The sequence below is a fragment of the Chanodichthys erythropterus genome, chromosome 12, assembly GCF_024489055.1.
Source record: "Chanodichthys erythropterus isolate Z2021 chromosome 12, ASM2448905v1, whole genome shotgun sequence".
Lineage (NCBI taxonomy): Eukaryota > Metazoa > Chordata > Actinopteri > Cypriniformes > Xenocyprididae > Chanodichthys > Chanodichthys erythropterus.
In genome coordinates this window covers 42,733,135-42,760,549 of record NC_090232.1, presented here as the reverse complement: position 1 = coordinate 42,760,549, position 27,415 = coordinate 42,733,135, and the positions used below count along the sequence as shown (strand labels likewise).

At 38.0% G+C, this 27,415-nt stretch overlaps 1 protein-coding gene and 2 long non-coding RNA genes across 3 annotated transcripts; all 3 read right to left on the bottom strand.

The window, feature by feature from the left end:
* Positions 1–1,258: 1,258 nt before the first annotated feature.
* LOC137032373 (pneumococcal serine-rich repeat protein-like) lies at positions 1,259–21,286 on the bottom strand (the record flags this gene model as incomplete). Its single annotated transcript, XM_067404130.1, has 8 exons — positions 1,259–1,286; positions 1,337–6,671; positions 12,097–12,254; positions 12,503–12,564; positions 14,214–14,861; positions 17,363–20,067; positions 20,114–20,661; positions 20,703–21,286. Coding segments are annotated over 8 exons (10,068 nt in total), but the record flags the coding sequence as incomplete, so codon positions are not given.
* LOC137032027 (uncharacterized) lies at positions 15,021–17,343 on the bottom strand. Its single transcript, XR_010896645.1, has 3 exons — positions 17,171–17,343; positions 15,359–15,420; positions 15,021–15,116 (listed from the first exon to the last, which is right to left on the bottom strand). It is a non-coding gene; the product is annotated as an uncharacterized lncRNA (long non-coding RNA).
* A 1,276-nt stretch (positions 21,287–22,562) lies between the features above and the next one.
* Positions 22,563–27,090, bottom strand: LOC137032028 (uncharacterized). Its single transcript, XR_010896646.1, has 3 exons — positions 26,989–27,090; positions 26,250–26,318; positions 22,563–22,746 (listed from the first exon to the last, which is right to left on the bottom strand). It is a non-coding gene; the product is annotated as an uncharacterized lncRNA (long non-coding RNA).
* Positions 27,091–27,415: the final 325 nt, after the last annotated feature.

Here is a 27,415-nt window from a genome sequence, read left to right as displayed (position 1 = left end):
TGTGGATGATTCAGCTGTTGTAACACTAGTTTGTGGTGCTATTGTGGTTTCTCCTGCTGTAGTTGTGGATGTTCCTGCAGGAACTGTAGTGGTCGCTGAAGACACTGATGTTGTTGTAGGTGTTGTGGACGATTCAGCTATTGCAATAGTAGTTTGTGGTGTTGTTGTGGTTTCTCCTGCTGTAGTGGTGAATGTTCCTGCAGGAACTGTAGTGGTCGCTGAGGACACTGCTGCTGTTGTTGTAGGTGTTGTGGAGGATTCAGCTGTTGCAATAGTAGTTTGTGGTGTTGTTGTGGTTTCTCCTGCTGTAGTGGTGGATGTTCCAGCAGGAACTGTAGTGGTCGCTGAAGACACTGCTGTTGTTGTTGTTGTTGTGGAAGATTCAGCTGTTGTAACACTAGTTTGTGGTGTTGTTGTGGTTTCTCCTGCTGTAGTGGTGGATGTTTCAGCAGGAACTGTAGTGGTCGCTGAAGACACTGATGTTGTTGGTGTTGTGGAGGATTCAGCTGTTGTAACGCTAGTTTGTGGTGCTGTTGTGGTTTCTCCTGCTGTAGTGGTGAATGTTCCTGCAGGAACTGTAGTGGTCGCTGAGGACACTGCTGCTGTTGTTGTAGGTGTTGTGGAGGATTCAGCTGTTGCAATAGTAGTTTGTGGTGTTGTTGTGGTTTCTCCTGCTGTAGTGGTGGATGTTCCAGCAGGAACTGTAGTGGTCGCTGAAGACACTGTTGTTGTTGTAGGTGTTGTGGAGGATTCAGCTGTTGTAACGCTAGTTTGTGGTGCTGTTGTGGTCTCTCCTGCTGTAGTGGTGGATGTTTCAGCAGGAACTGTAGTGGTCTCTGAGGACACTGCTGTTGTTGTTGTTGTTGTTGTGGAGGATTCAGCTGTTGTTACGCTAGTTTGTGGTGGTGTTGTGGTTTCTCCTGCTGTAGTGGTAGATGTTTCAGCAGGAACTGTAGTGGTCGCTGAGGACACTGTTGTTGTTGTAGGTGTTGTGGAGGATTCAGCTGTTGTAACACTAGTTTGTGGTGTTGTTGTGGTTTCTCCTGCTGTAGTGGTGGATGTTTCAGCAGGAACTGTAGTAGTCGCTGAAAACACTGTTGTTGTAGGTGTTGTGGAGGATTCAGCTGTTGTAACACTAGTTTGTGGTGTTGTTGTGGTTTCTCCTGCTGTAGTGGTGGATGTTTCAGCAGGAACTGTAGTGGTCGCTGAGGACACTGTTGTTGTTGTAGGTGTTGTGGAGGATTCAGCTGTTGTAACGCTAGTTTGTGGTGTTGTTGTGGTTTCTCCTGCTGTAGTTGTGGATGTTTCAGCAGGAACTGTAGTAGTCGCTGAGGACACTGTTGTTGTAGGTGTTGTGGAGGATTCAGCTGTTGTAACACTAGTTTGGGGTGTTGTTGTGGTTTCTCCTGCTGTAGTGGTAGATGTTTCAGCAGGAACTGTAGTGGTCGCTGAGGACACTGTTGTTGTTGTTAGTGTTGTGGAGGATTCAGCTGTTGTAACGCTAGTTTGTGGTGTTGTTGTGGTTTCTCCTGCTGTAGTGGTAGATGTTTCAGCAGGAACTGTAGTGGTCGCTGATGACACTGTTGTTGTTGTTAGTGTTGTGGAGGATTCAGCTGTTGTAACACTAGTTTGGGGTGTTGTTGTGGTTTCTCCTGCTGTAGTGGTAGATGTTTCAGCAGGAACTGTAGTGGTCGCTGAGGACACTGTTGTTGTTGTTAGTGTTGTGGAGGATTCAGCTGTTGTAACGCTAGTTTGTGGTGTTGTTGTGGTTTCTCCTGCTGTAGTGGTAGATGTTTCAGCAGGAACTGTAGTGGTCGCTGAGGACACTGTTGTTGTTGTAGGTGTTGTGGAGGATTCAGCTGTTGTAACACTAGTTTGGGGTGTTGTTGTGGTTTCTCCTGCTGTAGTGGTAGATGTTTCAGCAGGAACTGTAGTGGTCGCTGAGGACACTGTTGTTGTTGTTAGTGTTGTGGAGGATTCAGCTGTTGTAACGCTAGTTTGTGGTGTTGTTGTGGTTTCTCCTGCTGTAGTGGTAGATGTTTCAGCAGGAACTGTAGTGGTCGCTGAAGACACTGATGTTGTTGGTGTTGTGGAGGATTCAGCTGTTGTAACGCTAGTTTGTGGTGCTGTTGTGGTTTCTCCTGCTGTAGTGGTGGATGTTTCAGCAGGAACTGTAGTAGTTGCTGAAAACACTGATGTTGTTGGTGTTGTGGAGGATTCAGCTGTTGTAACGCTAGTTTGTGGTGTTGTTGTGGTTTCTCCTGCTGTAGTGGTGGATGTTCCAGCAGGAACTTTAGTAGTCGCTGAGGACACTGCTGTTGATGTTGTAGGTGTTGTGGAGGATTCAGCTGTTGTAACGCTAGTTTGTGGTGTTGTTGTGGTTTCTCCTGCTGTAGTTGTGGATGTTTCAGCAGGAACTGTAGTAGTCGCTGAGGACACTGTTGTTGTAGGTGTTGTGGAGGATTCAGCTGTTGTAACACTAGTTTGGGGTGTTGTTGTGGTTTCTCCTGCTGTAGTGGTAGATGTTTCAGCAGGAACTGTAGTGGTCGCTGAGGACACTGTTGTTGTTGTTAGTGTTGTGGAGGATTCAGCTGTTGTAACACTAGTTTGTGGTGTTGTTGTGGTTTCTCCTGCTGTAGTGGTAGATGTTTCAGCAGGAACTGTAGTGGTCGCTGAGGACACTGTTGTTGTTGTAGGTGTTGTGGAGGATTCAGCTGTTGTAACACTAGTTTGTGGTGTTGTTGTGGTTTCTCCTGCTGTAGTGGTGGATGTTTCAGCAGGAACTGTAGTGGTCGCTGAGGACACTGTTGTTGTTGTAGGTGTTGTGGAGGATTCAGCTGTTGTAACACTAGTTTGTGGTGTTGTTGTGGTTTCTCCTGCTGTAGTGGTGGATGTTTCAGCAGGAACTGTAGTGGTCGCTGAAGACACTGTTGTTGTTGTTGTTATTGTTGTGGAGGATTCAGCTGTTGTAACACTAGTTTGTGGTGTTGTTGTGGTTTCTCCTGCTGTAGTGGTGGATGTTTCAGCAGGAACTGTAGTGGTCGCTGAAGACACTGATGTTGTTGGTGTTGTGGAGGATTCAGCTGTTGTAACACTAGTTTGTGGTGTTGTTGTGGTTTCTCCTGCTGTAGTGGTGGATGTTTCAGCAGGAACTGTAGTGGTCGCTGAAGACACTGTTGTTGTTGTTGTTGTGGAGGATTCAGCTGTTGTAACACTAGTTTGTGGTGTTGTTGTGGTTTCTCCTGCTGTAGTTGTGGATGTTTCAGCAGGAACTGTAGTAGTCGCTGAGGACACTGCTGTTGTTGTGGGTGTTGTGGAGGATTCAGCTGTTGTAACACTAGTTTGTGGTGTTGTTGTGGTTTCTCCTGCTGTAGTTGTGGATGTTTCAGCAGGAACTGTAGTAGTCGCTGAAGACACTGTTGTTGTTGTGGGTGTTGTGGAGGATTCAGCTGTTGTAACACTAGTTTGTGGTGCTGTTGTGGTTTCTCCTGCTGTAGTTGTGGATGTTTCAGCAGGAACTGTAGTAGTCGCTGAGGACACTGCTGTTGTTGTGGGTGTTGTGGAGGATTCAGCTGTTGTAACACTAGTTTGTGGTGTTGTTGTGGTTTCTCCTGCTGTAGTGGTAGATGTTCCAGCAGGAACTGTAGTAGTCGCTGAAGACACTGTTGTTGTTGTGGGTGTTGTGGAGGATTCAGCTGTTGTAACACTAGTTTGTGGTGCTGTTGTGGTTTCTCCTGCTGTAGTTGTGGATGTTTCAGCAGGAACTGTAGTAGTCGCTGAGGACACTGCTGTTGTTGTGGGTGTTGTGGAGGATTCAGCTGTTGTAACACTAGTTTGTGGTGTTGTTGTGGTTTCTCCTGCTGTAGTTGTGGATGTTTCAGCAGGAACTGTAGTAGTCGCTGAGGACAATGCTGTTGTTGTGGGTGTTGTGGAGGATTCAGCTGTTGTAACACTAGTTTGTGGTGTTGTTGTGGTTTCTCCTGCTGTAGTGGTGGATGTTTCAGCAGGAACTGTAGTAGTCGCTGAGGACACTGCTGTTGTTGTGGGTGTTGTGGAGGATTCAGCTGTTGTAACACTAGTTTGTGGTGTTGTTGTGGTTTCTCCTGCTGTAGTTGTGGATGTTTCAGCAGGAACTGTAGTAGTCGCTGAGGACAATGCTGTTGTTGTGGGTGTTGTGGAGGATTCAGCTGCTGTAACACTAGTTTGTGGTGTTGTTGTGGTTTCTCCTGCTGTAGTGGTAGATGTTTCAGCAGGAACTGTAGTAGTCGCTGAGGACACTGTTGTTGTTGTAGGTGTTGTGGAGGATTCAGCTGTTGTAACACTAGTTTGTGGTGTTGTTGTGGTTTCTCCTGCTGTAGTGGTAGATGTTTCAGCAGGAACTGTAGTAGTAGCTGAGGACAATGCTGTTGTTGTTAGTGTTGTGGAGGATTCAGCTGCTGTAACACTAGTTTGTGGTGTTGTTGTGGTTTCTCCTGCTGTAGTGGTGGATGTTTCAGCAGGAACTGTAGTGGTCGCTGAAGACACTGTTGTTGTTGTTGTTGTGGAGGATTCAGCTGTTGTAACACTAGTTTGTGGTGCTGTTGTGGTTTCTCCTGCTGTAGTTGTGGATGTTTCAGCAGGAACTGTAGTAGTCGCTGAGGACACTGTTGTTGTTGTAGGTGTTGTGGAGGATTCAGCTGTTGTAACACTAGTTTGTGGTGCTGTTGTGGTTTCTCCTGCTGCAGTGGTGGATGTTCCAGCAGGAACTGTAGTGGTCGCTGAGGACACTGATGTTGTTGTTAGTGTTGTGGAGGATTCAGCTGTTGTAACGCTAGTTTGTGGTGTTGTTGTGGTTTCTCCTGCTGTAGTGGTAGATGTTCCAGCAGGAACTGTAGTAGTCGCTAAGGACACTGTTGTTGTTGTGGGTGTTGTGGAGGATTCAGCTGTTGTAACACTAGTTTGTGGTGCTGTTGTGGTTTCTCCTGCTGTAGTTGTGGATGTTTCAGCAGGAATTGTAGTAGTCGCTGAGGACAATGCTGTTGTTGTGGGTGTTGTGGAGGATTCAGCTGTTGCAACACTAGTTTGTGGTGTTGTTGTGGTTTCTCCTGCTGTAGTGGTGGATGTTCCAGCAGGAACTGTAGTGGTCGCTGAGGACACTGCTGTTGTTGTGGGTGTTGTGGAGGATTCAGCTGTTGTAACACTAGTTTGTGGTGTTGTTGTGGTTTCTCCTGCTGTAGTGGTGGATGTTCCAGCAGGAACTGTAGTGGTCGCTGAGGACACTGTTGTTGTTGTTGTAGGTGTTGTGGACGATTCAGCTATTGCAATAGTAGTTTGTGGTGTTGTTGTGGTTTCTCCTGCTGTAGTGGTGGATGTTTCAGCAGGAACTGTAGTGGTCGCTGGGGACACTGATGTTGTTGTTGTTATTGTTGTGGAGGATTCAGCTGTTGTAACACTAGTTTGTGGTGTTGTTGTGGTTTCTCCTGCTGTAGTGGTGGATGTTTCAGCAGGAACTGTAGTGGTCGCTGAAGACACTGTTGTTGTTGTTGTTGTGGAGGATTCAGCTGTTGTAACACTAGTTTGTGGTGTTGTTGTGGTTTCTCCTGCTGTAGTGGTGGATGTTTCAGCAGGAACTGTAGTGGTCGCTGAGGACACTGTTGTTGTTGGTGTTGTGGACGATTCAGCTGTTGTAACACTAGTTTGTGGTGTTGTTGTGGTTTCTCCTGCTGTAGTTGTGGATGTTTCAGCAGGAACTGTAGTAGTCGCTGAAAACACTGATGTTGTTGGTGTTGTGGAGGATTCAGCTGTTGTAACACTAGTTTGTGGTGTTGTTGTGGTTTCTCCTGCTGTAGTGGTAAATGTTTCAGCAGGAACTGTAGTGGTCGCTGAAGACACTGATGTTGTTGTTGGTGTTGTGGAGGATTCAGCTGTTGTAATACTAGTTTGTGGTGTTGTTGTGGTTTCTCCTGCTGTAGTGGTAAATGTTTCAGCAGGAACTTTAGTGGTCGCTGAAGACACTGATGTTGTTGGTGTTGTGGAGGATTCAGCTGTTGTAACACTAGTTTGTGGTGTTGTTGTGGTTTCTCCTGCTGTAGTGGTGGATGTTCCAGCAGGAACTGTAGTAGTCGCTGAAAACACTGATGTTGTTGGTGTTGTGGAGGATTCAGCTGTTGTAACACTAGTTTGGGGTGTTGTTGTGGTTTCCCCTGCTGTAGTGGTGGATGTTTCAGCAGGAACTGTAGTAGTCGCTGAGGACACTGTTGTTGTAGGTGTTGTGGAGGATTCAGCTGTTGTAACGCTAGTTTGTGGTGTTGTTATGGTTTCTCCTGCTGTAGTGGTAGATGTTTCAGCAGGAACTGTAGTGGTCGCTGAAGACACTGATGTTGTTGTAGGTGTTGTGGAGGACTCAGCTGTTGTAACACTCGTTTGTGGTGCTGTTGTGGTTTCTCCTGCTGTACTGGTGGATGTTTCAGCAGGAACTGTTGTTGTCGCTGTAGGTGTTGTAGACGATTCAGCTGTTGTTTGTGGTGCTGTTGTGGTAACTACTGTACTGGTGGATGTTTCAGCAAGAGTTGTGTCTGCTGATGATATTGTTGTAGCTGTGGGTGTTGTAGATGTGTCGGCAGTACTAACAGATGATGGTGATGATGTTGAATCTGTTGTTGTGGTCTGAGTTGTTGCATTTTGTATTGTTGCTAGAGTAAGCAAAAAGTTAGTGTTTCATTAACGTTTTTTATATATATATTTTCCACACATACAGTATATTTTATGTTCAAGCAAATTGAAGAAATATTATTGTTTTTTTTTTACAGGTATGATTTATTTTACCTACCAATAAAAATGCAGATGATAATCAAACCTTTTCTCTCCATTCTGTGAAGAGTACAGCGGTGATAATAAAAGACTGCAAAGCAAGCAATATGCACAAAGTTTATACACACACACACACACACACATAAATATGTACATACAATACTGGGTAGCAACTGATTATATATGATCTGGATTACCTAATCAGATTCCAAAAATAAATAGTATACTCATTATAAGACTGCAATTTCATTTTTATTGATTGCATTATTATGTGAATTTATTTTTACTTAAATTAGTACTTATTACTTACTTACTATTACTTTTAAAGTTTCCTTTTTAAAACAGCATATTGCTTAGGGGGAGACTGGGAAGTGTTGTAACACTGGGTCAGTTGTAACACTGCCAGTTTGACAAGTCAGAAAAGAGCTGTGGTGATGTCATCAATATCATACATATGTCCCCATTTTTCAAAAGGGAATGAGTTTTTTTGAGAAAGTAAAAATGTGCACAGTTTTCTGTGATGGGTAGATTTATGTGTAGGGCAATAGAAAATACAGTTTGTACAGTATAAAAACCATTACGCCTATGGAATGTCCTCACAATTCACAAAAACAAACCTGTGTGTGTGTGCATGCGTGCACATTTTTAGTATTTATGTGCAACTTGGCATTTTCATCCAGCTTTTTTTTTTTTTTTTTTTTTTTATGTGATACCAAAATGTCCCAAAAAATGTCCCAAAATTCACATAAAAATAAATGGATGGCAACATAGCTAGTTACTATAGCTAGTGACTTGAACCCTTATGTGACAGGAATACAGTATGACACACAAACACACACACACTGCAATTGTTTGTGTTAAATTTAAAGTAATAAAAGTAATTTTTGTATTATTCTTTTTTTTCTTCAATAATGTTCTTGAATAAATTTATCTATCCCCAGTAGTGGAGTAGGTTGTCTCAATGAAAAACTTTGTGTTTGAAATTAACTCACATAATCTGTGATTGTGTAGTATATGTCCAAGTAAGTTATATTTGTAGTAGACAAATTTGGCTACCATTTATCAAATTTTGAGAGATCTATCATAAACAACCACATAATTCACAGACCACACAGCATGACAACTGTAACATTTTATCATATTACATTTAATTTTCCATTAACATAGTAATGCTTTAATTGTTATGTATATTTTGCGATGTTTCCAGCAATACAAACTATACTTTATAATATGAATATAATTAACACAAATATATTTTTGTGAAATAAAATATCCTTACCAATCCTTGGGCCGATAGTTTTATGATGAACACCTAGATTGGTAATCCGCCGCTGCCAAAGTGTCTTTAAGTGGGTACTCCAGTTTTTAACTTCTTCTTAAATAGCACTCAGTGACGTCCTGATTGTGCTTTATTGCTTCACTGATATGCACGGATAAGCTATCTGGAATGTCCCTTGCAGATATCGTGACGTTTTTCTAATATCTTATAGTGGCTGTCTAAAATGTCTGGATTGCGCAACAATGAATTATAGTCATGCTTATTTATAGAAACTGTTAAATAACATGACAAAACCATATTTTTTTGGTTTAGGACTATAAATATATGTAATTCACATATCATGGTTATATCACTGTTTTCAATATATTTATATCAATAATTATTTTAAATCTATCCGAAATTCGCGGGACAGACCAATTTCTTAACACTTGCATACACAATTTGGTTAAAAAAAAGAAAAAGAAAAAAAAATCTGAATTTGTCGATATTACTGCATGAATATTTGGAAAAACAGAAAATGAAGTTGCACAAGTTTACACTATTAAAAACAACAACAATAACATCAAAAACAGTTTCATAAATAGGCAGATTGCGACAATAAAGATGATTGTGCAGAACGTTCTTTTTAAGGATCATACGTCAACTAATCACGATTACTACACATGTGAGGTCAAACCAGCCCAGAACAAAAGACAGCAGGTTTACCTAAGCATTCCTCACATTCTGACACATAGGTTCACTGGCTTCCTTGTTTCTCAGAATGTTTTCTTAAACTCGTATTGTGATATCGTATACTTCCTATGGTTTATAGCCTACTATAAAAATATACACTGATTTTTTCCTTACATAGGGCCTAGTTGTATTCCATTTGATAAATATCGCATGTAGGCTATGTTCACTATAAAAATTCAGCGGGTATCAGGGAGAAAAATGGACATTCTAAATTTCTTGGAGGATTTTTTTCTTTGTTTTTCAAAATTGCTCTTTTTTATTTGTAAAAATCAATGTAGCCATATTAAAAAATCTAAAAATCTATTCTAGACTTATAATAACTGTAATTATTCAAACGGACAACTATAATTAACTGTTTTAAAAGAATATTTGACATAAAATGTTAAATATTCAAAATGACTTTTATATGGTTTAGAGAAAAAAACAAAAACAAAAAACAAATCGGTTGATCTTCTGACATTGGAACTCACTATGGTTTAATTTGTCCTTTTTCTTATTCAGTAGTCCTAATGTTCACCTAATTTGTTTGCAATTGTGACTACAAGCCTGTGTTTTTATTACATTAAAATCATTATAGGGCTATTAAAGGTTTCTGAAAAATTCGGTGAGTTTACAGGTTCGCAAGATTAGACATAATTTTTTATACATAACCAAAGCTTCCTTTTGAAAGAATCTGAAATGTGTCGTTTGGTGGTAATAGGAAAACCAACAAATTAGGAAAGAAAGAAAAAAGTAAGAAAAAAAGAATTTGTTCGCTACTCCGGAGTGCAAGTCCACCTTCGGTGTTGTGTGGTAGGCAGTTTTTTTGTGTTCAATTTTATTGTAGGCTATATGCCAGTGAAAACAGCTCAGTAACCCTTTTATTTAAAGGCATAATTTATGTCATCTAGCCCGGCATGTCGCATTACGATTGCAAGCAGAAGGCTATCAATAATGTCAAAAATGTGATGTGTAGTCAAATGTCCCGGTGTTTATGCTGTTTAAACGAGTGTTCTCAGGCGTGTTGCGCTTCGCGGAGTTGACGTGTTTTATAGACTCGATATTGTTTCTTATCTTTCCGCACCCCTGATAAAAAGTAACCTACAGTAATTTTATTTTAAGTGCCATCTTTTCTTATCAAGTCAAGAGAAGTAGTTGTCATTCTTCTCATTACAGTCAAGCCTAACACATGAATCCTTGGGTGTGGTGCATGTACAGGTGAACACCCAAATCTTTCTGTGATGCTTGTTGGAATGGAACACCTGCTGGAACTTAAAAGTGATGTTGTATAATGTTTTCATAAACCTACGCAAGTGAGAATGTAAATAATAATAATAATAAGATTGGTATTTAAAATGGCAAAATTGTAGGAATAAAATCCACATTCAAATAATCAATGGATTTTGAATGACAGCGGATGAATTGATCGTTCACCAGCAAAATGTAATTTTATTTCATCTACAGCAGCCAGTGTGCAGTAATTCATGAATATTTATTACAGTAGCATGCAGAACTTTATTGAAATCCCACAATAAAGAATATCAGATTAAAATTCTACTTTTTTTCCATTCCTGGATTCAAACATTTCAACACAATTGATTTTCCTTGCAAACCGGTAGGCTATTCCCTTCAGGAAAGTCAAATTAGTACAATAAGAAGAATATCAAACCCAGTAATCAAGATATTTGTATTGTTAGGCTCTCAAAAATATTTCAATCAATTTCAACTTCTATATCTCAGAACAACTTTTGAGAAATCCTTTAGATTATGTTGGAATAGCTGATTTTCTGCTGTAATCAATAATGTGAATCTAACTCAGAGATTGAGCTCTACATGAGTTCAGTGATTCAGATCAAACAATGATTATGTGAAAACATAACCAACACCACCTGATCATCTTTTTTCTTTGCTTGTCTGGCTGTTATAGCTCAGCCCAGTTACACCAGCCCAAACACAGTATAACAAGGGTCAAGAGCTCTACAAGAGAACTAAAACAAACCCTGACCTCGATGATGGTAACTTAAAAATTGTGATTTTCTCCTTTGGTGATTCTGCTTGTTATCATCAGGTATCTTCAATAAATTAATCACTTAATTATCTCATTAACTTTAACACTGTTTCAGTGGGTGGAATAAAAAATATAGCTGTAAGGCTGTTAGCTGTCAGTCACATAAAATCTAACTAGTCTTAGATTCACAGGAGTGGTATTTAGAGTAATACTATGAAGATTATTCACTTGTAATTGTAACATTTGGGTGCAGCTGAGGTGGGGTGTTTATTTGTGTATGCCTCATCCTTACACCCATACAACTTGTTTGGCAATTCCCTCTGTGGCCTGATTAGCTGAAAATATTTGAGCATGTGTTTGCATGAAAGTGACACACCTGTGCCATCCAAGACATTATTGTTAATGGCAGCTCTTATCAACAATATGAAAAAATACCAGTTTCCAGCTCTCCAAACTGATTGCTTATGTATGTCTACTTACAGCACAGTAACGTTAACCTAAAATAGAGTAATTGAGGATTTGGATTTGAACATTGAACAGTGTACAGTGCCATCTTTTCATGAAAGCAAAAAAGTTTGGACCATATAAACTTAATACATTTTTATTTGATTTGAATAAAATATGACATATTGCAATGTATATGCATAGAATGTATAGATAAAATAAATATAACCAAAGAGCTAAAGAAAAAAACTTTTACAACATTTCAATTTGAAAATATGCATTAGGAAATACATGAGTAAAAAGACCCACTTATCCCTCTCAGAGACAGCATCAAAATACATGAAATTCAAGCAATGATTAAATGCAATTTAATAAAAAACAAATGCATTATCAAGCTTATCTATATATTTTCCTATAATATTATCTGAGAGTGTGCTACAATAGAACTAAATGTAATCAAATTCCATGTAATTAAAAGTAAATTTGCTCTTTAATTTGTTACAGCATGTCTAGTTGTACTCTCATGATTGGTTGATGTACGGTTAAAGGATCTATAGGAAAAGCCTTAATATTTTTGACATAATAATGAGGCATGTTGCTTGAAGCAGACTGGATTCAATCTTTAATCCACTTGAAGGTGCGGTAGTTGTAGTTGGAACTGTAATAAAAAGATATGCAAATGAGTTGAATCTCCGTATAGATTATTTATTAGATCTCGACATTTTTTTTTGCAATCATAGATAAAAGTAGAACAATTATAGATAAATACTAAAATGTTAGAACAATGAAAAAATGTTTTGTGTGTCATATTTCCATGATAGTAAAGTTATTGCAGACTATACATTTATGGAGTAATAGAGTTTACCTGAACCATTGACTAAAACTGAATCAGGAATTATGTTCAGATCTTTGACATCTCCTGATGCTATTGCTGTCGAGAGGGTTTGTGCAACCTCTTGACCGGATGGGACAGATTGACTGGAGTTGAAGAACATTTCTGTTTTTGTGATAACTGACCCTTGGCTGGAATATATAAATGTTATAAATATATAAAAATGTATTATGTATGGTTTAAAAATTCAGCCTCTCTCTCTCTCTCTCTCTCTCTCTCTCTCTCGCTCACACACAGACACACACACACACACACACACACACACACACACACACACACACACACACACACACACACACACACACACACACACACACACACACACACACACCACACCACATAAAATAAAATAAGCAGCATTCCAATATGCTGTATTTACCTGAATCCTATGACATTCATTCTAAGGAAGTTCGAATATTTCTTTTTGTAAACTCCTTCAAGCTGGAACAGAAACGATTACAGACATCAATTACAATAGAGTATGGTAATATATTGTTGGTAGTTACATAATTGTCTCTTCTGTTAACTACGGGTTTCTTTAAAATCAAGAAAAGTATCATCAGTACCGCTAAACCTTGCTGTAAAAAAATTGCCAAATTCTGACAGTTACAATTTTTTTTCCATTAAAACAGTAATATACTGTAGAAAACAATGCATTCTGGGTAATATTTTTCAAGAAAGTAGCCTACATGAACATATTGTGAGTTAACAGTGCTCAAAGTTGACACTCAGAGGCTGTGTTCTAAATCACGCCTGGCTTTTGTGATGATTTTGGAATTATATTGGACTTGTCTAATTCTCTAAGATATTTTATATTTATTAATTGTATTATGTCTGTGATTCAACGTGTAAGAGCCAACAATGTTTCAGTAATCAGTTATTTAGAAGTCATATAGTACATAAAATAATTTGAGCTTCTGCATAACTTGGACAGCGGAGACATCAACAATCAGAATATGAATCTCAACAATGGTGACATTCAAAAGTTTAATGTCACAATGCATGCTGGGTGCCAGCATAGTAAAAAACTCCCAGTATGGACTGCAGCTTGAATAAATTATGCAGCTGAATGGTACTTTTTTTCCACCATTGTTGAGATTGATGTGCTGATTTTTGATATCTCTGCCTAAATAATGCTGCAGCTGTTTTTTGTGCATGTGTTTTTTAAAAAAAAATCTTTTTTAACCGATTGCTGTTGGAGTTCTTGCTGTAGCTTCATAGCGGTGATAATGTAACATAAGGGATTATACAGCATGAGTTCAAAGAAGCAAAAGACTATGTGAGGGTTATATCTTCATTAACACATAACTATCAGCACTCAATGATTTTTTTCTTCACATTTGTTTTTGCCCTAACAAATATGGCTGGCAACATAGTTTAAGCAACCAAAGAAAAAAAAAAAAAACAAACAAAAAAAAAAAAAAAACTGATGTAAAAAAGTCAAGGGTCAAGAGCTCAACTAAAGCAAACACTAATCTTTTCTATGGTGAGATCAAACCAAACATTTTTTATATAACTTCAACATTTAAACTAAAGTTAAACTGGTCAGTAATAAGTGTAATAATGTGTAATGGCTGGAAGACATTTGTTGTTCTTGTGTTTTTTTTGTTGTTGTTGTTGTTCTTCTTCTTTTCAGTGATTCTGCTTGTTAACAGCAGGTGTTCATCATTAATGCTCAATCATCTTTTACATATTAACTTATTTATCTCACTGCAACACAGCATCAACATTACTTTTACTCTTTGTAGTGTGGACACTAGAGGATGTTCCTGTGGGGTTTAAAGTGTTAAAGGTGTAAGATAAAAAGACACACCCACAAAATGTATTTTAACAGTAATAAACTGTAAGTTAAAAAAAAAAACTGTTATATACTGGTAACACTGATGCCAGTAGTTTACTGTAAATTTGAGTTTTGTGAGTCACCATAACTGTAAATTATATATATATATATATATATATATATATATATATATATATATATATATATATATATATATATATATATATATATATATTAGTGTAAAATAGCCTGGCAAGGTCTAACAGTGTATCATAGCATGCTCTAATAAAGTAAATAGATTTGAACTCACCTGATCCTTGACAGACTTTGCCCTATTCTTGAACTCCACTGTGTTTGGATCGCTGAGTGCATTTACAAATGTGTCAGAAGAGTGAAACTCCAGATCGGTTTTCACTTCAGGTATTTTTGCAGTAGTTGCTGTAGAAGGTGTAGATGCTGTTGATGCTGTAGAAGTTGTGGAAACTGTTGAAGCTGTAGATGTTGTAGAAGGTGTAGATGCTGTTGAAGCTGTAGAAGGTGTAGAAGCTGTAGATGCTGTTGAAGGTGCAGATGCTGTAGGTGTAGAAGCTGTAGATGCTGTAGAAAGCGTAGAAGCTGTGGAAACTGTAGATGCTGTAGAAAGCGTAGAAGCTGTGGAAACTGTAGAAGCTGTAGATACTGTTGAAGCTGTAGATGCTGTAGAAGCTGTAGATGCAGTTGATGCTGTAGATGCAGTAGAAGGTGTAGATGCTGTTGAAGCTGTAGAAACTGTAGAAGCTGTAGATGCTGTTGAAGCTGTAGATGCTGTAGAAGGTGTAGATGCTGTTGAAGCTGTAGAAGCTGTAGATGCCGTTGAAGCTGTAGAAGGTGTAGAAGCTGTAGATGTTGTAGAAGGTGTTGATGCTGTAGAAGCTGTGGATAAAATCATAGATAAAAGTAGAACAATTATAGATAAATACTAAAATGTTAGAACAATGAAAAAATGTTTTGTGTGTCATATTTCCATGATAGTAAAGTTATTGCAGACTATACATTTATGGAGTAATAGAGTTTACCTGAACCATTGACTAAAACTGAATCAGGAATTATGTTCAGATCTTTGACATCTCCTGATGCTATTGCTGTCGAGAGGGTTTGTGCAACCTCTTGACCGGATGGGACAGATTGACTGGAGTTGAAGAACATTTCTGTTTTTGTGATAACTGACCCTTGGCTGGAATATATAAATGTTATAAATATATAAAAAATTGTTATGTATGGCTTAAAAATTCAGCCTCTCTCTCTCTTTCTCTCGCTCACACACAGACACACACACACACACACACACACACACACACACACACACACACACACACACACACACACACACACACACACACACACACACACACACACACCACACCACACCACACCACACCACATAAAATAAGCAGCATTCCAATATGCTGTATTTACCTGAATCCTATGACATTCATTCTAAGGAAGTTCGAATATTTCTTTTTGTAAACTCCTTCAAGCTGGAACAGAAACGATTACAGACATCAATTACAATAGAGTATGGTAATATATTATTGGTAGTTACATAATTGTCTCTTCTGTTAACTACGGGTTTAAAATCAAGAAAAGTATCATCAGTACCGCTAAACCTTGCTGTAAAAAAATTGCCAAATTCTGACAGTTACAAATTTTTTTTCCATTAAAACAGTAATATACTGTAGAAAACAATGCATTCTGGGTAATATTTTTCAAGAAAGTAGCCTACAGGAACATATTGTGAGTTAACAGTGCTCAAAGTCGACACTCAGAGGCTGTGTTCTAAATCACGCCTGGCTTTTGTGATGATTTTGTAATTATATTGGACTTGTCTAATTCTCTAAGATATTTTATATTTATTAATTGTATTATGTCTGTGATTCAACGTGTAAGAGCCAACAATGTTTCAGTAATCAGTTATTTAGAAGTCATATAGTACATAAAATAATTTGAGCTTCTGCATAACTTGGACAGCGGAGACATCAACAATCAGAATATGAATCTCAACAATGGTGACATTCAAAAGTTTAATGTCACAATGCATGCTGGGTGCCAGCATAGTAAAAAACTCCCAGTATGGACTGCAGCTTGAATAAATTATGCAGCTGAATGGTACTTTTTTTCCACGATTGTTGAGATTGATGTGCTGATTTTTGATATCTTTGCCTAAATAATGCTGCAGCTGTTTTTGTGCATGTGTTTTTTTTTTTTTTTTTTTTAATCTTTTTTACCGATTGCTGTTAACGTAACACAAGGGATTGTACAGTATGAGTTCAAAGAATCAAGAGACTATGTGATGGTTATATCTTCATCAACACATAACTTTAGCACTCAATTATTTTTTTCTTCACATTTGTTTTTGCCATAACAAATGTGGCTGGCAAAATAGTTTAAGCAACCAAAGAAAAAAAACAAAAACTGATGTATAAAAAGTCAAGGGTCAAGAGCTCAACTAAAGCAAACACTAATCTTTTCTATGGTGAGATCAAACCAAACATTTTTTATATAACTTCAACATTTAAACTAAATTTAAACTGGTCAGTAATAAGTGTAATAATGTGTAATGGCTGGAAGACATTTTTTGTTCTTGTGTTTTTTTTTTTTGTTTTTTTTTTGTTTTTTTTTGTTCTTGTTCCTCTTTTCAGTGATTCTGCTTGTTAACAGCAGGTGTTCATCATTAATGCTCAATCATCTTTTACATATTAACTTATTTATCTCACTGCAACACAGCATCAACATTACTTTTACTCTTTGTAGTGTGGACACTAGAGGATGTTCCTGTGGGGTTTAAAGTGTTAAAGGTGTAAGATAAAAAGACACACCCACAAAATGTATTTTAACACTAATTAACTGTAAGTTAAAAAAAAAAAAACTGTTATATACTGGTAACACTGATGCCAGTTATATACTGGCAACACTGTTGCCAGTAGTTTACTGTAAAATTGAGTTTTGTGAGTCACCATTGTGTAATTGAATAATATGCTGACATTATTAGCATATAATAAATTAGTTTGTAAATTTAAATGGCATTGGGAAAATTTAAGGCAGCCAGTTTTTGCTAATTTAGTGCAATTTTAATTTAGTGCATGGTATCTTTACAGTAACATGCTGTAGATTACAGGAAATAACTGTAAATTATATATATATATATATATATATTAGTGTAAAATAGCCTGGCAAGGTCTAACAGTGTATCATAGTATGCTCTAATAAAGTAAATAGATTTGAACTCACCTGATCCTTGACAGACTTTGCCCTATTCTTGAACTCCACTGTGTTTGGATCGCTGAGTGCATTTACAAATGTGTCAGAAGAGCGAAACTCCAGATCGGTTTTCACTTCAGGTATTTTTGCAGTAGTTGCTGTAGAAGGTGTAGATGCTGTTGAAGGTGTAGATGCAGTAGATGGTGTAGATGCTGTAGACACTGTAGAAGGTGTAGATGCAGTAGACACTGTCAAAGCTGTAGATGCTGTAGAAGCTGTGGAAACTGTTGAAACTGTAGATGTTGTAGAAGGTGTAGATGCTGTTGAAGCTGTAGAAGGTGTAGAAGCTGTAGATGCTGTAGAAGCTGTAGATGCTGTAGAAAGTGTAGAAGCTGTGGAAACTGTAGAAGCTGTAGATGCTGTAGGTGTTGAAGCTGTAGAAACTGTAGAAGCTGTAGATGCTGTTGAAGCTGTAGATGCAGTAGAAGCTGTGGAAACTGTTGAAGCTGTAGATGCTGTAGAAGGTGTAGATGCTGTAGAAGGTGTAGATGCAGTAGAAGGTGTAGATGCTGTTGAAGCTGTAGAAGCTGTAGATGCTGTAGAAGGTGTAGATGCTGTAGAAGCTGTAGATGCAGTAGAAGGTGTAGATGCTGTTGAAGCTGTAGAAGCTGTAGATGCTGTAGAAGGTGTAGATGCTGTAGAAGGTGTAGATGCTGTAGATGTAGATGCTGTTGAAGCTGTAGATGCTGTAGAAGGTGTAGATGCTGTTGAAGCAGTAGAAACTGTAGAAGCTGTAGATGCTGTAGAAGGTGTAGATGCTGTTGAAGCTGTAGAAGGTGTAGAAGTTGTAGATGCCGTTGAAGCTGTAGAAAGTGTAGAAGCTGTAGATGTTGTAGAAGGTGTTGATGCTGTAGAAGCTGTGGAAACTGTTGAAGCTGTAGATACTGTAGAAACTGTAGATGCAGTCGATGCTGTAGATGCAGTAGAAGGTGTAGATGCTGTTGAAGCTGTAGAAGGTGTAGATGCTGTAGATGCTGTTGAAGCTGTAGATGCTGTAGAAGCTGTAGATGCCGTTGAAGCTGTAGAAGGTGTTGATGCTGTAGAAGCTGTGGAAACTGTTGAAGCTGTAGATACTGTAGAAACTGTAGATGCAGTCGATGCTGTAGATGCAGTAGAAGGTGTAGATGCTGTTGAAGCTGTAGAAGGTGTAGAAGCTGTAGAGGCTGTAGAAGCTGTAGATGCTGTAGAAAGTGTAGAAGCTGTAGATGCTGTAGAAGGTGTAGAAGCTGTAGATGTTGTAGGTGTAGATGCTGTAGAAACCGTAGTATCTGTAGATGTTGTAGAAGCTGTAGATGCAGTTGAAGCTGTAGATGCTGTAGAAGGTGTAGATGTTGTTGAAGCTGTAGATGCTGTAGAAGGTGTAGATGCTGTTGAAGCTGTAGAAACTGTAGAAGCTGTAGATGCTGTTGAAGCTGTAGAAGGTGTAGATGCTGTAGAAGGTGTAGATACTGTAGAAGGTGTAGATGCTGTTGAAGCTGTAGAAGGTGTAGAAGCTGTAGAGGCTGTAGAAGCTGTAGATGCTGTAGAAACTGTAGAAGCTGAAGATGCTGTTGAAGCTGTAGAAGGTGTAAAAGCTGTAGATGTTGTAGGTGTAGATGCTGTAGAAACCGTAGTATCTGCAGATGCTGTAGAAGGTGTAGATGCTGTTGAAGCTGTAGAAGGTGTAGAAGCTGTAGAGGCTGTAGAAGCTGTAGATACTGTAGAAACTGTAGATGCAGTTGATGCTGTAGATGCAGTAGAAGGTGTAGATGCTGTTGAAGCTGTTGAAGCTGTAGAAGGTGTAGATGCTGTAGATGCTGTTGAAGCTGTAGATGCTGTAGAAGGTGTAGATGCTGTTGAAGCTGTAGAAGCTGTAGAAACTGCAGAAGCTGTAGAAGGTGTAGATACTGTTGAAGCTGTAGATGCTGTAGAAGTTATTGAAGTTGTAGAAGGTGTAGAAGCTGTAGATGCAGTAGAAGGTGTAGATGCCGTTGAAGCTGTAGATGCTGTAGAAGGTGTAGATGCTGTTGAAGCTGTAGAAACTGTAGAAGCTGTAGATGCTGTTGAAGCTGTAGAAGGTGTAGATGCTGTAGAAAGTGTAGATGCTGTTGAAGCTGTAGAAGGTGTAGAAGCTGTAGAGGCTGTAGAAGCTGTAGATGCTGTAGAAAGTGTAGAAGCTGTAGATGCTGTAGGTGTAGATGCTGTAGAAACCGTCGTATCTGTAGATGCTGTAGAAGGTGTAGATGCTGTTGAAGCTGTAGAAGGTGTAGAAGCTGTAGATGTTGTAGGTGTAGATGCTGTAGAAACCGTAGTATCTGTAGATGCTGTAGAAGCTGTAGATGCAGTTGATGCTGTAGATGCAGTAGAAGGTGTAGATGCTGTCGAAGCTGTAGATGCTGTAGAAGGTGTAGATGCTGTTGAAGCTGTAGAAGTTGTAGAAGGTGTAGATGCTGTTGAAGCTGTAGAAACTGTAGAAGCTGTAGAAGGTGTAGATGCTGTTGAAGCTGTAGATGGTGTAGAAGCTGTAGAGGCTGTAGAAGCTGTAGATGCTGTAGAAACTGTAGAAGCTGTAGATGCTGTTGAAGCTGTAGAAGGTGTAGAAGCTGTAGATGTTGTAGGTGTAGATGCTATAGAAACCGTAGTATCTGTAGATGCTGTAGAAGGTGTAGATGCTGTTGTAGCTGTAGAAGGTGTAGAAGGTGTAGATACTGTTGAAGCTGTAGATGCTGTAGAAGTTATTGAAGTTGTAGAAGGTGTAGAAGCTGTAGATGCAGTAGAAGGTGTAGATACCGTTGAAGCTGTAGATGCTGTAGAAGGTGTAGATGCTGTTGAAGCTGTAGAAACTGTAGAAGCTGTAGATGCTGTTGAAGCTGTAGAAGGTGTAGATGCTGTAGAAAGTGTAGATGCTGTTGAAGCTGTAGAAGGTGTAGAAGCTGTAGAGGCTGTAGAAGCTGTAGATGCTGTAGAAAGTGTAGAAGCTGTAGATGCTGTAGGTGTAGATGCTGTAGAAACCGTAGTATCTGTAGATGCTGTAGAAGGTGTAGATGCTGTTGTAGCTGTAGAAGGTGTAGAAGCTGTAGATGTTGTAGGTGTAGATGCTGTAGAAACCGTAGTATCTGTAGATGCTGTAGAAGCTGTAGATGCAGTTGATGCTGTAGATGCAGTAGAAGGTGTTGAAGCTGTAGAAACTGTAGAAGCTGTAGAAGGTGTAGATGCTGTTGAAGCTGTAGAAGTTGTAGAAGGTGTAGATGCTGTTGAAGCTGTAGAAACTGTAGAAGCTGTAGATGCTGTTGAAACTGTAGAAGGTGTAGATGCTGTTGAAGCTGTAGATGGTGTAGAAGCTGTAGATGTTGTAGGTGTAGATGCTGTAGAAATCGTAGTATCTGTAGATGCTGTAGAAGGTGTAGATGCTGTAGAAGGTGTAGATGCTGTTGAAGCTATAGAAGGTGTAGAAGCTGTAGAGGCTGTAGAAGCTGTAGATGCTGTAGAAACAGTAGAAGCTGTAGATGCTGTTGAAGCTGTAGAAGCTGTAGATGCTGTTGAAGCTGTAGAAGGTGTAGATGCTGTTGAAGCTGTAGATGGTGTAGAAGCTGTAGATGCTGTAGAAACTGTAGAAGCTGTAGATGCTGTTGAAGCTGTAGAAGGTGTAGAAGCTGTAGATGTTGTAGGTGTAGATGCTATAGAAACCGTAGTATCTGTAGATGCTGTTGAAGCTGTAGAAGGTGTAGATGCTGTAGAGGCTGTAGAAGCTGTAGAAACTGTAGAAGCTGTAGAAGGTGTAGAAGCTGTAGATGTTGTAGGTGTAGATGCTGTAGAAACCGTAGTATCTGTAGATGCAGTAAAAGGTGTAGATGCGGTTGATGCTGTAGATGCAGTAGAAGGTGTAGATGCTGTAGAAGGTGTAGAAGCTGTAGATGTTGTAGGTGTAGATGCTGTAGAAACTGTAGTATCTGTAGATGCTGTAGAAGGTGTAGATGCTGTTGAAGCTGTAGAAGGTGTAGAAGCTGTAGAGGCTGTAGAAGCTGTAGATGCTGTAGAAACTGTAGAAGCTGTAGATGCTGTTGAAGCTGTAGAAGGTGTAGAAGCTGTAGATGTTGTAGGTGTAGATGCTGTAGAAACAGTAGTATCTGTAGATGCTGTAGAAGCTGTAGATGCAGTTGATGCTGTAGATGCAGTAGAAGGTGTAGATGTTGTTGAAGCTGTAGAAACTGTAGAAGCTGTAGATGCTGTTGAAGCTGTAGAAGGTGTAGATGCTGTTGAAGCTGTAGATACTGTAGAAGGTGTAGATTCTGTTGAAGCTGTAGAAACTGTAGAAGCTGTAGATGCTGTTGAAGCTGTAGAAGGTGTAGATGCTGTTGAAGCTGTAGATACTGTAGAAGGTGTAGATTCTGTTGAAGCTGTAGATGCTGTTGAAGCTGTAGATGCTGTAGAAGGTGTAGATGCTGTTGAAGCTGTAGAAGGTGTAGAAGCTGTTGAAGCTGTAGATACTGTAGAAGGTGTAGATTCTGTTGAAGCTGTAGATGCTGTTGAAGCTGTAGAAACTGTAGAAGCTGTAAATGCTGTTGAAGCTGTAGAAGGTGTAGAAGCTGTAGATGTTGTAGGTGTAGATGCTATAGAAACCGTAGTATCTGTAGATGCTGTTGAAGCTGTAGAAGGTGTAGATGCTGTAGAGGCTGTAGAAGCTGTAGATGTTGTAGGTGTAGATGCTGTAGAAACAGTAGTATCTGTAGATGCTGTAGAAGCTGTAGATGCAGTTGATGCTGTAGATGCAGTAGAAGGTGTAGATGTTGTTGAAGCTGTAGAAACTGTAGAAGCTGTAGATGCTGTTGAAGCTGTAGAAGGTGTAGATGCTGTTGAAGCTGTAGATACTGTAGAAGGTGTAGATTCTGTTGAAGCTGTAGAAACTGTAGAAGCTGTAGATGCTGTTGAAGCTGTAGAAGGTGTAGATGCTGTTGAAGCTGTAGATACTGTAGAAGGTGTAGATTCTGTTGAAGCTGTAGATGCTGTTGAAGCTGTAGATGCTGTAGAAGGTGTAGATGCTGTTGAAGCTGTAGAAGGTGTAGAAGCTGTTGAAGCTGTAGATACTGTAGAAGGTGTAGATTCTGTTGAAGCTGTAGATGCTGTTGAAGCTGTAGAAACTGTAGAAGCTGTAGATGCTGTTGAAGCTGTAGAAGGTGTAGAAGCTGTAGATGTTGTAGGTGTAGATGCTATAGAAACCGTAGTATCTGTAGATGCTGTTGAAGCTGTAGAAGGTGTAGATGCTGTAGAGGCTGTAGAAGCTGTAGATGCAGTAGAAACTGTAGAAGCTGTAGAAGGTGTAGAAGCTGTAGATGTTGTAGGTGTAGATGCTGTAGAAACCGTAGTATCTGTAGATGCTGTAGATGCAGTTGATGCTGTAGATGCAGTAGAAGGTGTAGATGCTGTTGAAGCTGTAGATGCTGTAGAAGGTGTAGATGCTGTAGACGCTGTAGATTCTGTAAGTGTAGAGGCTGTAGATGCCATAGAAGCTGTAGTTGAAGGTAATGATGTTGCGCTCATTGTTTGAGTTGCTGCAATTCCTGTGGTTGCTAAAACAGTTATATATTTTACTTATAGGCTTATCACAGAATTATTTTGTTGGTCTAACTTAATTCAATTATTACACCTATTTCCACACAGTTGAACTGAATTATTTGAACTTAAGCTAGGTTAATTATACTGATGAGTAGGATTCATCCTAATCAGAGGTGGAGATTCCAGGGGTCAGAAAGTAAAAGTCCTGCCATATTTTTATTCCACCCACTGAAGCATTAATGAGATAATTAGGTGATAAATTGAGAGATGATTGAGCATTATTGAAGACACCTGATGATAACAAGCAGAATCGTGAAACTGTGATTCTGCAGAAGATCAGCTTATACGATACAGAATTTTTTTTTTAAAAAGTTGTCCTTACAAAAAAAAAAAAAAAATTATTTTAGGCACACACAGACATCAAGTATCAGCCTGTGAATCTCAACAACGGTGACAAGCAACATATTCTGATCAACAGATCAACTCTGAACATTAGAAAACAAGCTACTAAAAAGTCACAGAAAAACAGCAACATTTTAATAGTGAGAATAAATGAAATTACTAAGACAATTAAGCTCATAATTTATTCATGCAGCAATGCATGATGGGAGCCATGGATGAATTTTGATTGGTGGCTCCCAGAATGCACTGCAACATGCTTTATGATGGCCACCACTGCTGAGATTCACAGGATGATTCTTGATGTCTGTGTGTTTAAATGAGCTCTACTTTTTTTTTTTTTTTTAATCAGAACTCTTAAAAAAAATGTATTGTAAAAGCTGATCTTGTGCTGTAGAATCACAGTTCTGCTGTAATCAATAATGTAAATCTAACTCAGAGATTGGGCTCTAAATGAGTTCAGTGATTCAGATCAAATAATGCTTATGTAAAAACATAACCAACAACACCTGATTATCTTTTAACTTTGCTTGTCTGTTTGGTTTTAATGCAGTTAAAACTGTCCAAACAAAATGTAATATTAAAAAATCAAGGATCAAGAGCTCAACTAAAACAAACCCTGACCTCGATGATGGTAACTTAAATATTGTGATTTTCTCCTTTGGTGATTCTGCTTTTTATCATCAGGTGTCTTCAATAATGGGCAATCATCACTCAATTAATCACTTAATTATCTCATTAATGCTTCAGTGGGTGGAATGAAAATATGGCAGGACTTTTACTTTCTGACCCCTGGAATCTCCACCTCTGATCCTAATTGAATGAGATCACACCAGTTTCATTTGACATATTCTGTGAATGTTTCCTGAACATAATTCATTCTTGTTGATCCAACCAGTGCTATTGCAATTCAGACTGGTGCCCTTGTGCAGTGTTGCTCAAGTTTTCTGCGCTTTTAAGGAAATGGAAAGACCTGTTAGTGTTTAAGTGTGTAATGTTTAGTTATTTTGAACATTTAAAAGAGTTTGTAGTGTATAAAATGTTTTTTTGTTTTGTTTTGTTTTTTTTTGTTACCATTGTGGTGAAGATGTGCGCTTGTGCTTAGGTTGTGAGTATCTGTTGTACACACATATATATGTTTCATGACCGTTGAGAGGGGTAAAGCTGATGATCATATGTAGACTGTATAAATTATGTGCTGGCCCTCAAACTAATTTATTTATATTTCTATAAAAACTAAAACAACACTTTTTCATGTGTTAATGTGTAACATTTGTAGCATGCAAGTAATGATCAGATAAAGAACTTCTCATCACTGGTTTTAGCAGAGTTAAAGCTTGTTGAGAACAACATAGATTAATTTTATCCAAATCCTAACCACAAGGTCTACACTTCAGCATAATGTTAACCTCAAAAAATCGACATAACATAAACTCTTTTAAATGTCAATTATAACTGAACATCAAACATTAAAAGGTATTTCCCTTTACTAAAAAACACATTAAACAGCACTTAATTTCAACATTTACTGTCCCGAGCTATCCTTACGCAAAGCATGCTGGGAACTACAAAATCCACTGCCCAGTTTCAATCAATGCAACATAAATGATTCATGTAGTCCCAACACAAATGGTTTAGGTTAACCTAACATTTTGCAAATTTAATTTCATTTAACGTAATACAATTGAGTGCAAATGCCAGTTAAGTACAAAAATTAAAGATTTGTGTTGGTTCAGCTTATTTTATTTACATAAACTGAGTAAGCAGCTAACGCTGCATGATTAATCATTGGAAGATTGCAATCTCAATTCAAACACCCACACAATCTTATTCCTAAATGACAACAATTCAACTATGTGAATCTTTGACAAGTACAATCACAACAAACATTAAATCTGCGTTGGCGCTGCCGCTGACCCAAAGAGAACAGTTGTTCTGTATGTCTGAAACAGCTTCTCAAACAACCACATTCTTTTCAACCACACAGAATCATTATTTCTGTAACAATACAAGGAGTACTGAGATAAAAGTTTTAGTTTGGATATAACAACTACGGAAGCCCTAAACTCCAATGTGAAAATTTTATATTTAAGGTGGGGAAAAATTTGTGTCTTAAAAGTTTTATTTTTATCTCACCCTGATTTTTTGTCTCTTCAAAAATATTTCTCTTTCTTTAATAACTTTCTCTCTCTTCTAAAGCTTTTTTACTCTTTTTTTCTCACATTTTTTTCTCTCTCCAATAAAAAATGAGAGAGAGAGAATTTTGCTCACAAAACCTTTGTTCTTTGTGAGCAAATGCAAAATTTATCCGGGGAACTCAAAACATTTGCAAGAGAATGCAAAAGCATCACCAAATAATTTTGGATTTTTTTTTCTTCACCATGTCCCTTTAGGGGCTCCATAGTGACAAAATAATTTGAAGAGAGAGAAAATTGTTAGAAGAAAGAAAAAAATGTTTTAGAAGTGAGAAATTTATTTTTGAAGAAAGAGGAATAGAAAAAATAAGCGACAAAGCGATATTGCTGGGGCACATTCCCATTGAGAATTGGCAACAAATTTTGATCTAAAGTACCAGATAGAAATTTGTTGCCCATTCTCAATGGGAAAGTGCCCAAGCAACACTGCCCTGCAAGATCGCTCAAAAAACATCGCCCCGTGTATCATCACTTTAAGACACTACACCCCCCCCCCCCCCTAAAATTTTTCATGATGTAGTAAAAACTGATGTGTTTGGTACCAATCAAAAAACATTAAATCACGTTTGAATATAATCTGCCACTTTGAATTGAAAGATTGAATTGATTACATTGCTACCTCAGTAAGTGAAGACAAGTGACTGTTAAAAAATGTATTTGCCATTGAATCATTATTCCAGAGATTCGTTCAAAAACACTGATTTAACCAGTAATGAAACAAGTGAAGTCTTTATGAGTGAGTCATTGAATCATGATTCATTCCAACCCATTTTTTTAAAAAATAAGCAGCAATTAACATTCTTTCACAACATCTATTAGATGACGTTATTTTTGTTTAGCTGTCTATTTTTAAGCTAAAAAAAAAAACAACAAAAAAATAAAAGTGGTTCTCAATTTATTCAGAATTGTTGTAAATTACCTACCGAACAAAATGAATAAGATCAAAGCTTTTCTGTCCATCTTGAAAAGAGTCCTGTGGTGGAGATTAAAGTCTGTAAAGAAAGCAATATTTCACTAAAAAGTTAATAGATGTGTGTGTGGAAAAAAACAAGAAGTTAATGTTTTTGCTTTAATTTAAAATGGTTAGACAGACCTTGCACAGTCTTTATTTGTTCTGTTTATATCTTAGATATCACAAAATTGAAATCAAATTCCAAATCATTATCATTTCCAAGCTGCATTATTTTTCTATGACCATTTTCATGACTATTTAATATTAACATCAGTGTTTTAGAAAACAAATGAATGCCCCTGACTGGCATTTGGATATCCTAAAGATAATGGCTTTTCTAATCAATATCAAGATATATGAAATAATTAAGTAGAAGTTTATTTATATAACTGCAGTTTTCACACCACTGCTTCACAATATATAAAAACAAAGCAGTATGAACACAAACTATAAAGATTACTTTGTGAACAGAATAACATAGGAACTGCAGTTTTCTGAAGATACATTTCATACAAAATTTTTTAATTAATTTAGTTAATTTACTTATTGTAACGTAATTGAATTTTATTTAGTAACACTAGTGCCATTTCTGGCAAAGACAAAACTGATACATTTTACCACATTTTTGAGATATTTCTCGCAATTAAACTATAATTTCTAATATAAAATTAATTATTACAAATATCTTTAGAGATATAAAATGTCCTTACCAATCCTTGAGCAGATATTATAATATTCAGCACGTTGGTTGGTAATCCGCTGTAGTCTCAGTGGCTTTAAGTGGATCTACGAGATATTCTGCGCTCCAGTTTCCACTTCTCCTGAATCACCTGCAGCACTCCTGCCTCTTATATACCATAAAATAATAGCCCGAATTTTTCCTTCTTTGAAATGAACAAATAAGCTCTATGGAATGTCCCTTGGCAGAGGGTGTGATGACATGCAATGAAAACAATTTTTTTTTTCAACTGGAGCCGTCACATTTTTTTTATTTATTTTTGACTTTAGGAAGAGTTTCTTATAGTACTTTACCAAGTACTAAGAATCACCCCTCCTGTTTCCCATAATTAAGTTTTACTTCTCTTGCCTTACTTCTCTTTCTAATTGTGGAAACCTGACAATTGATGGTCAACCCTT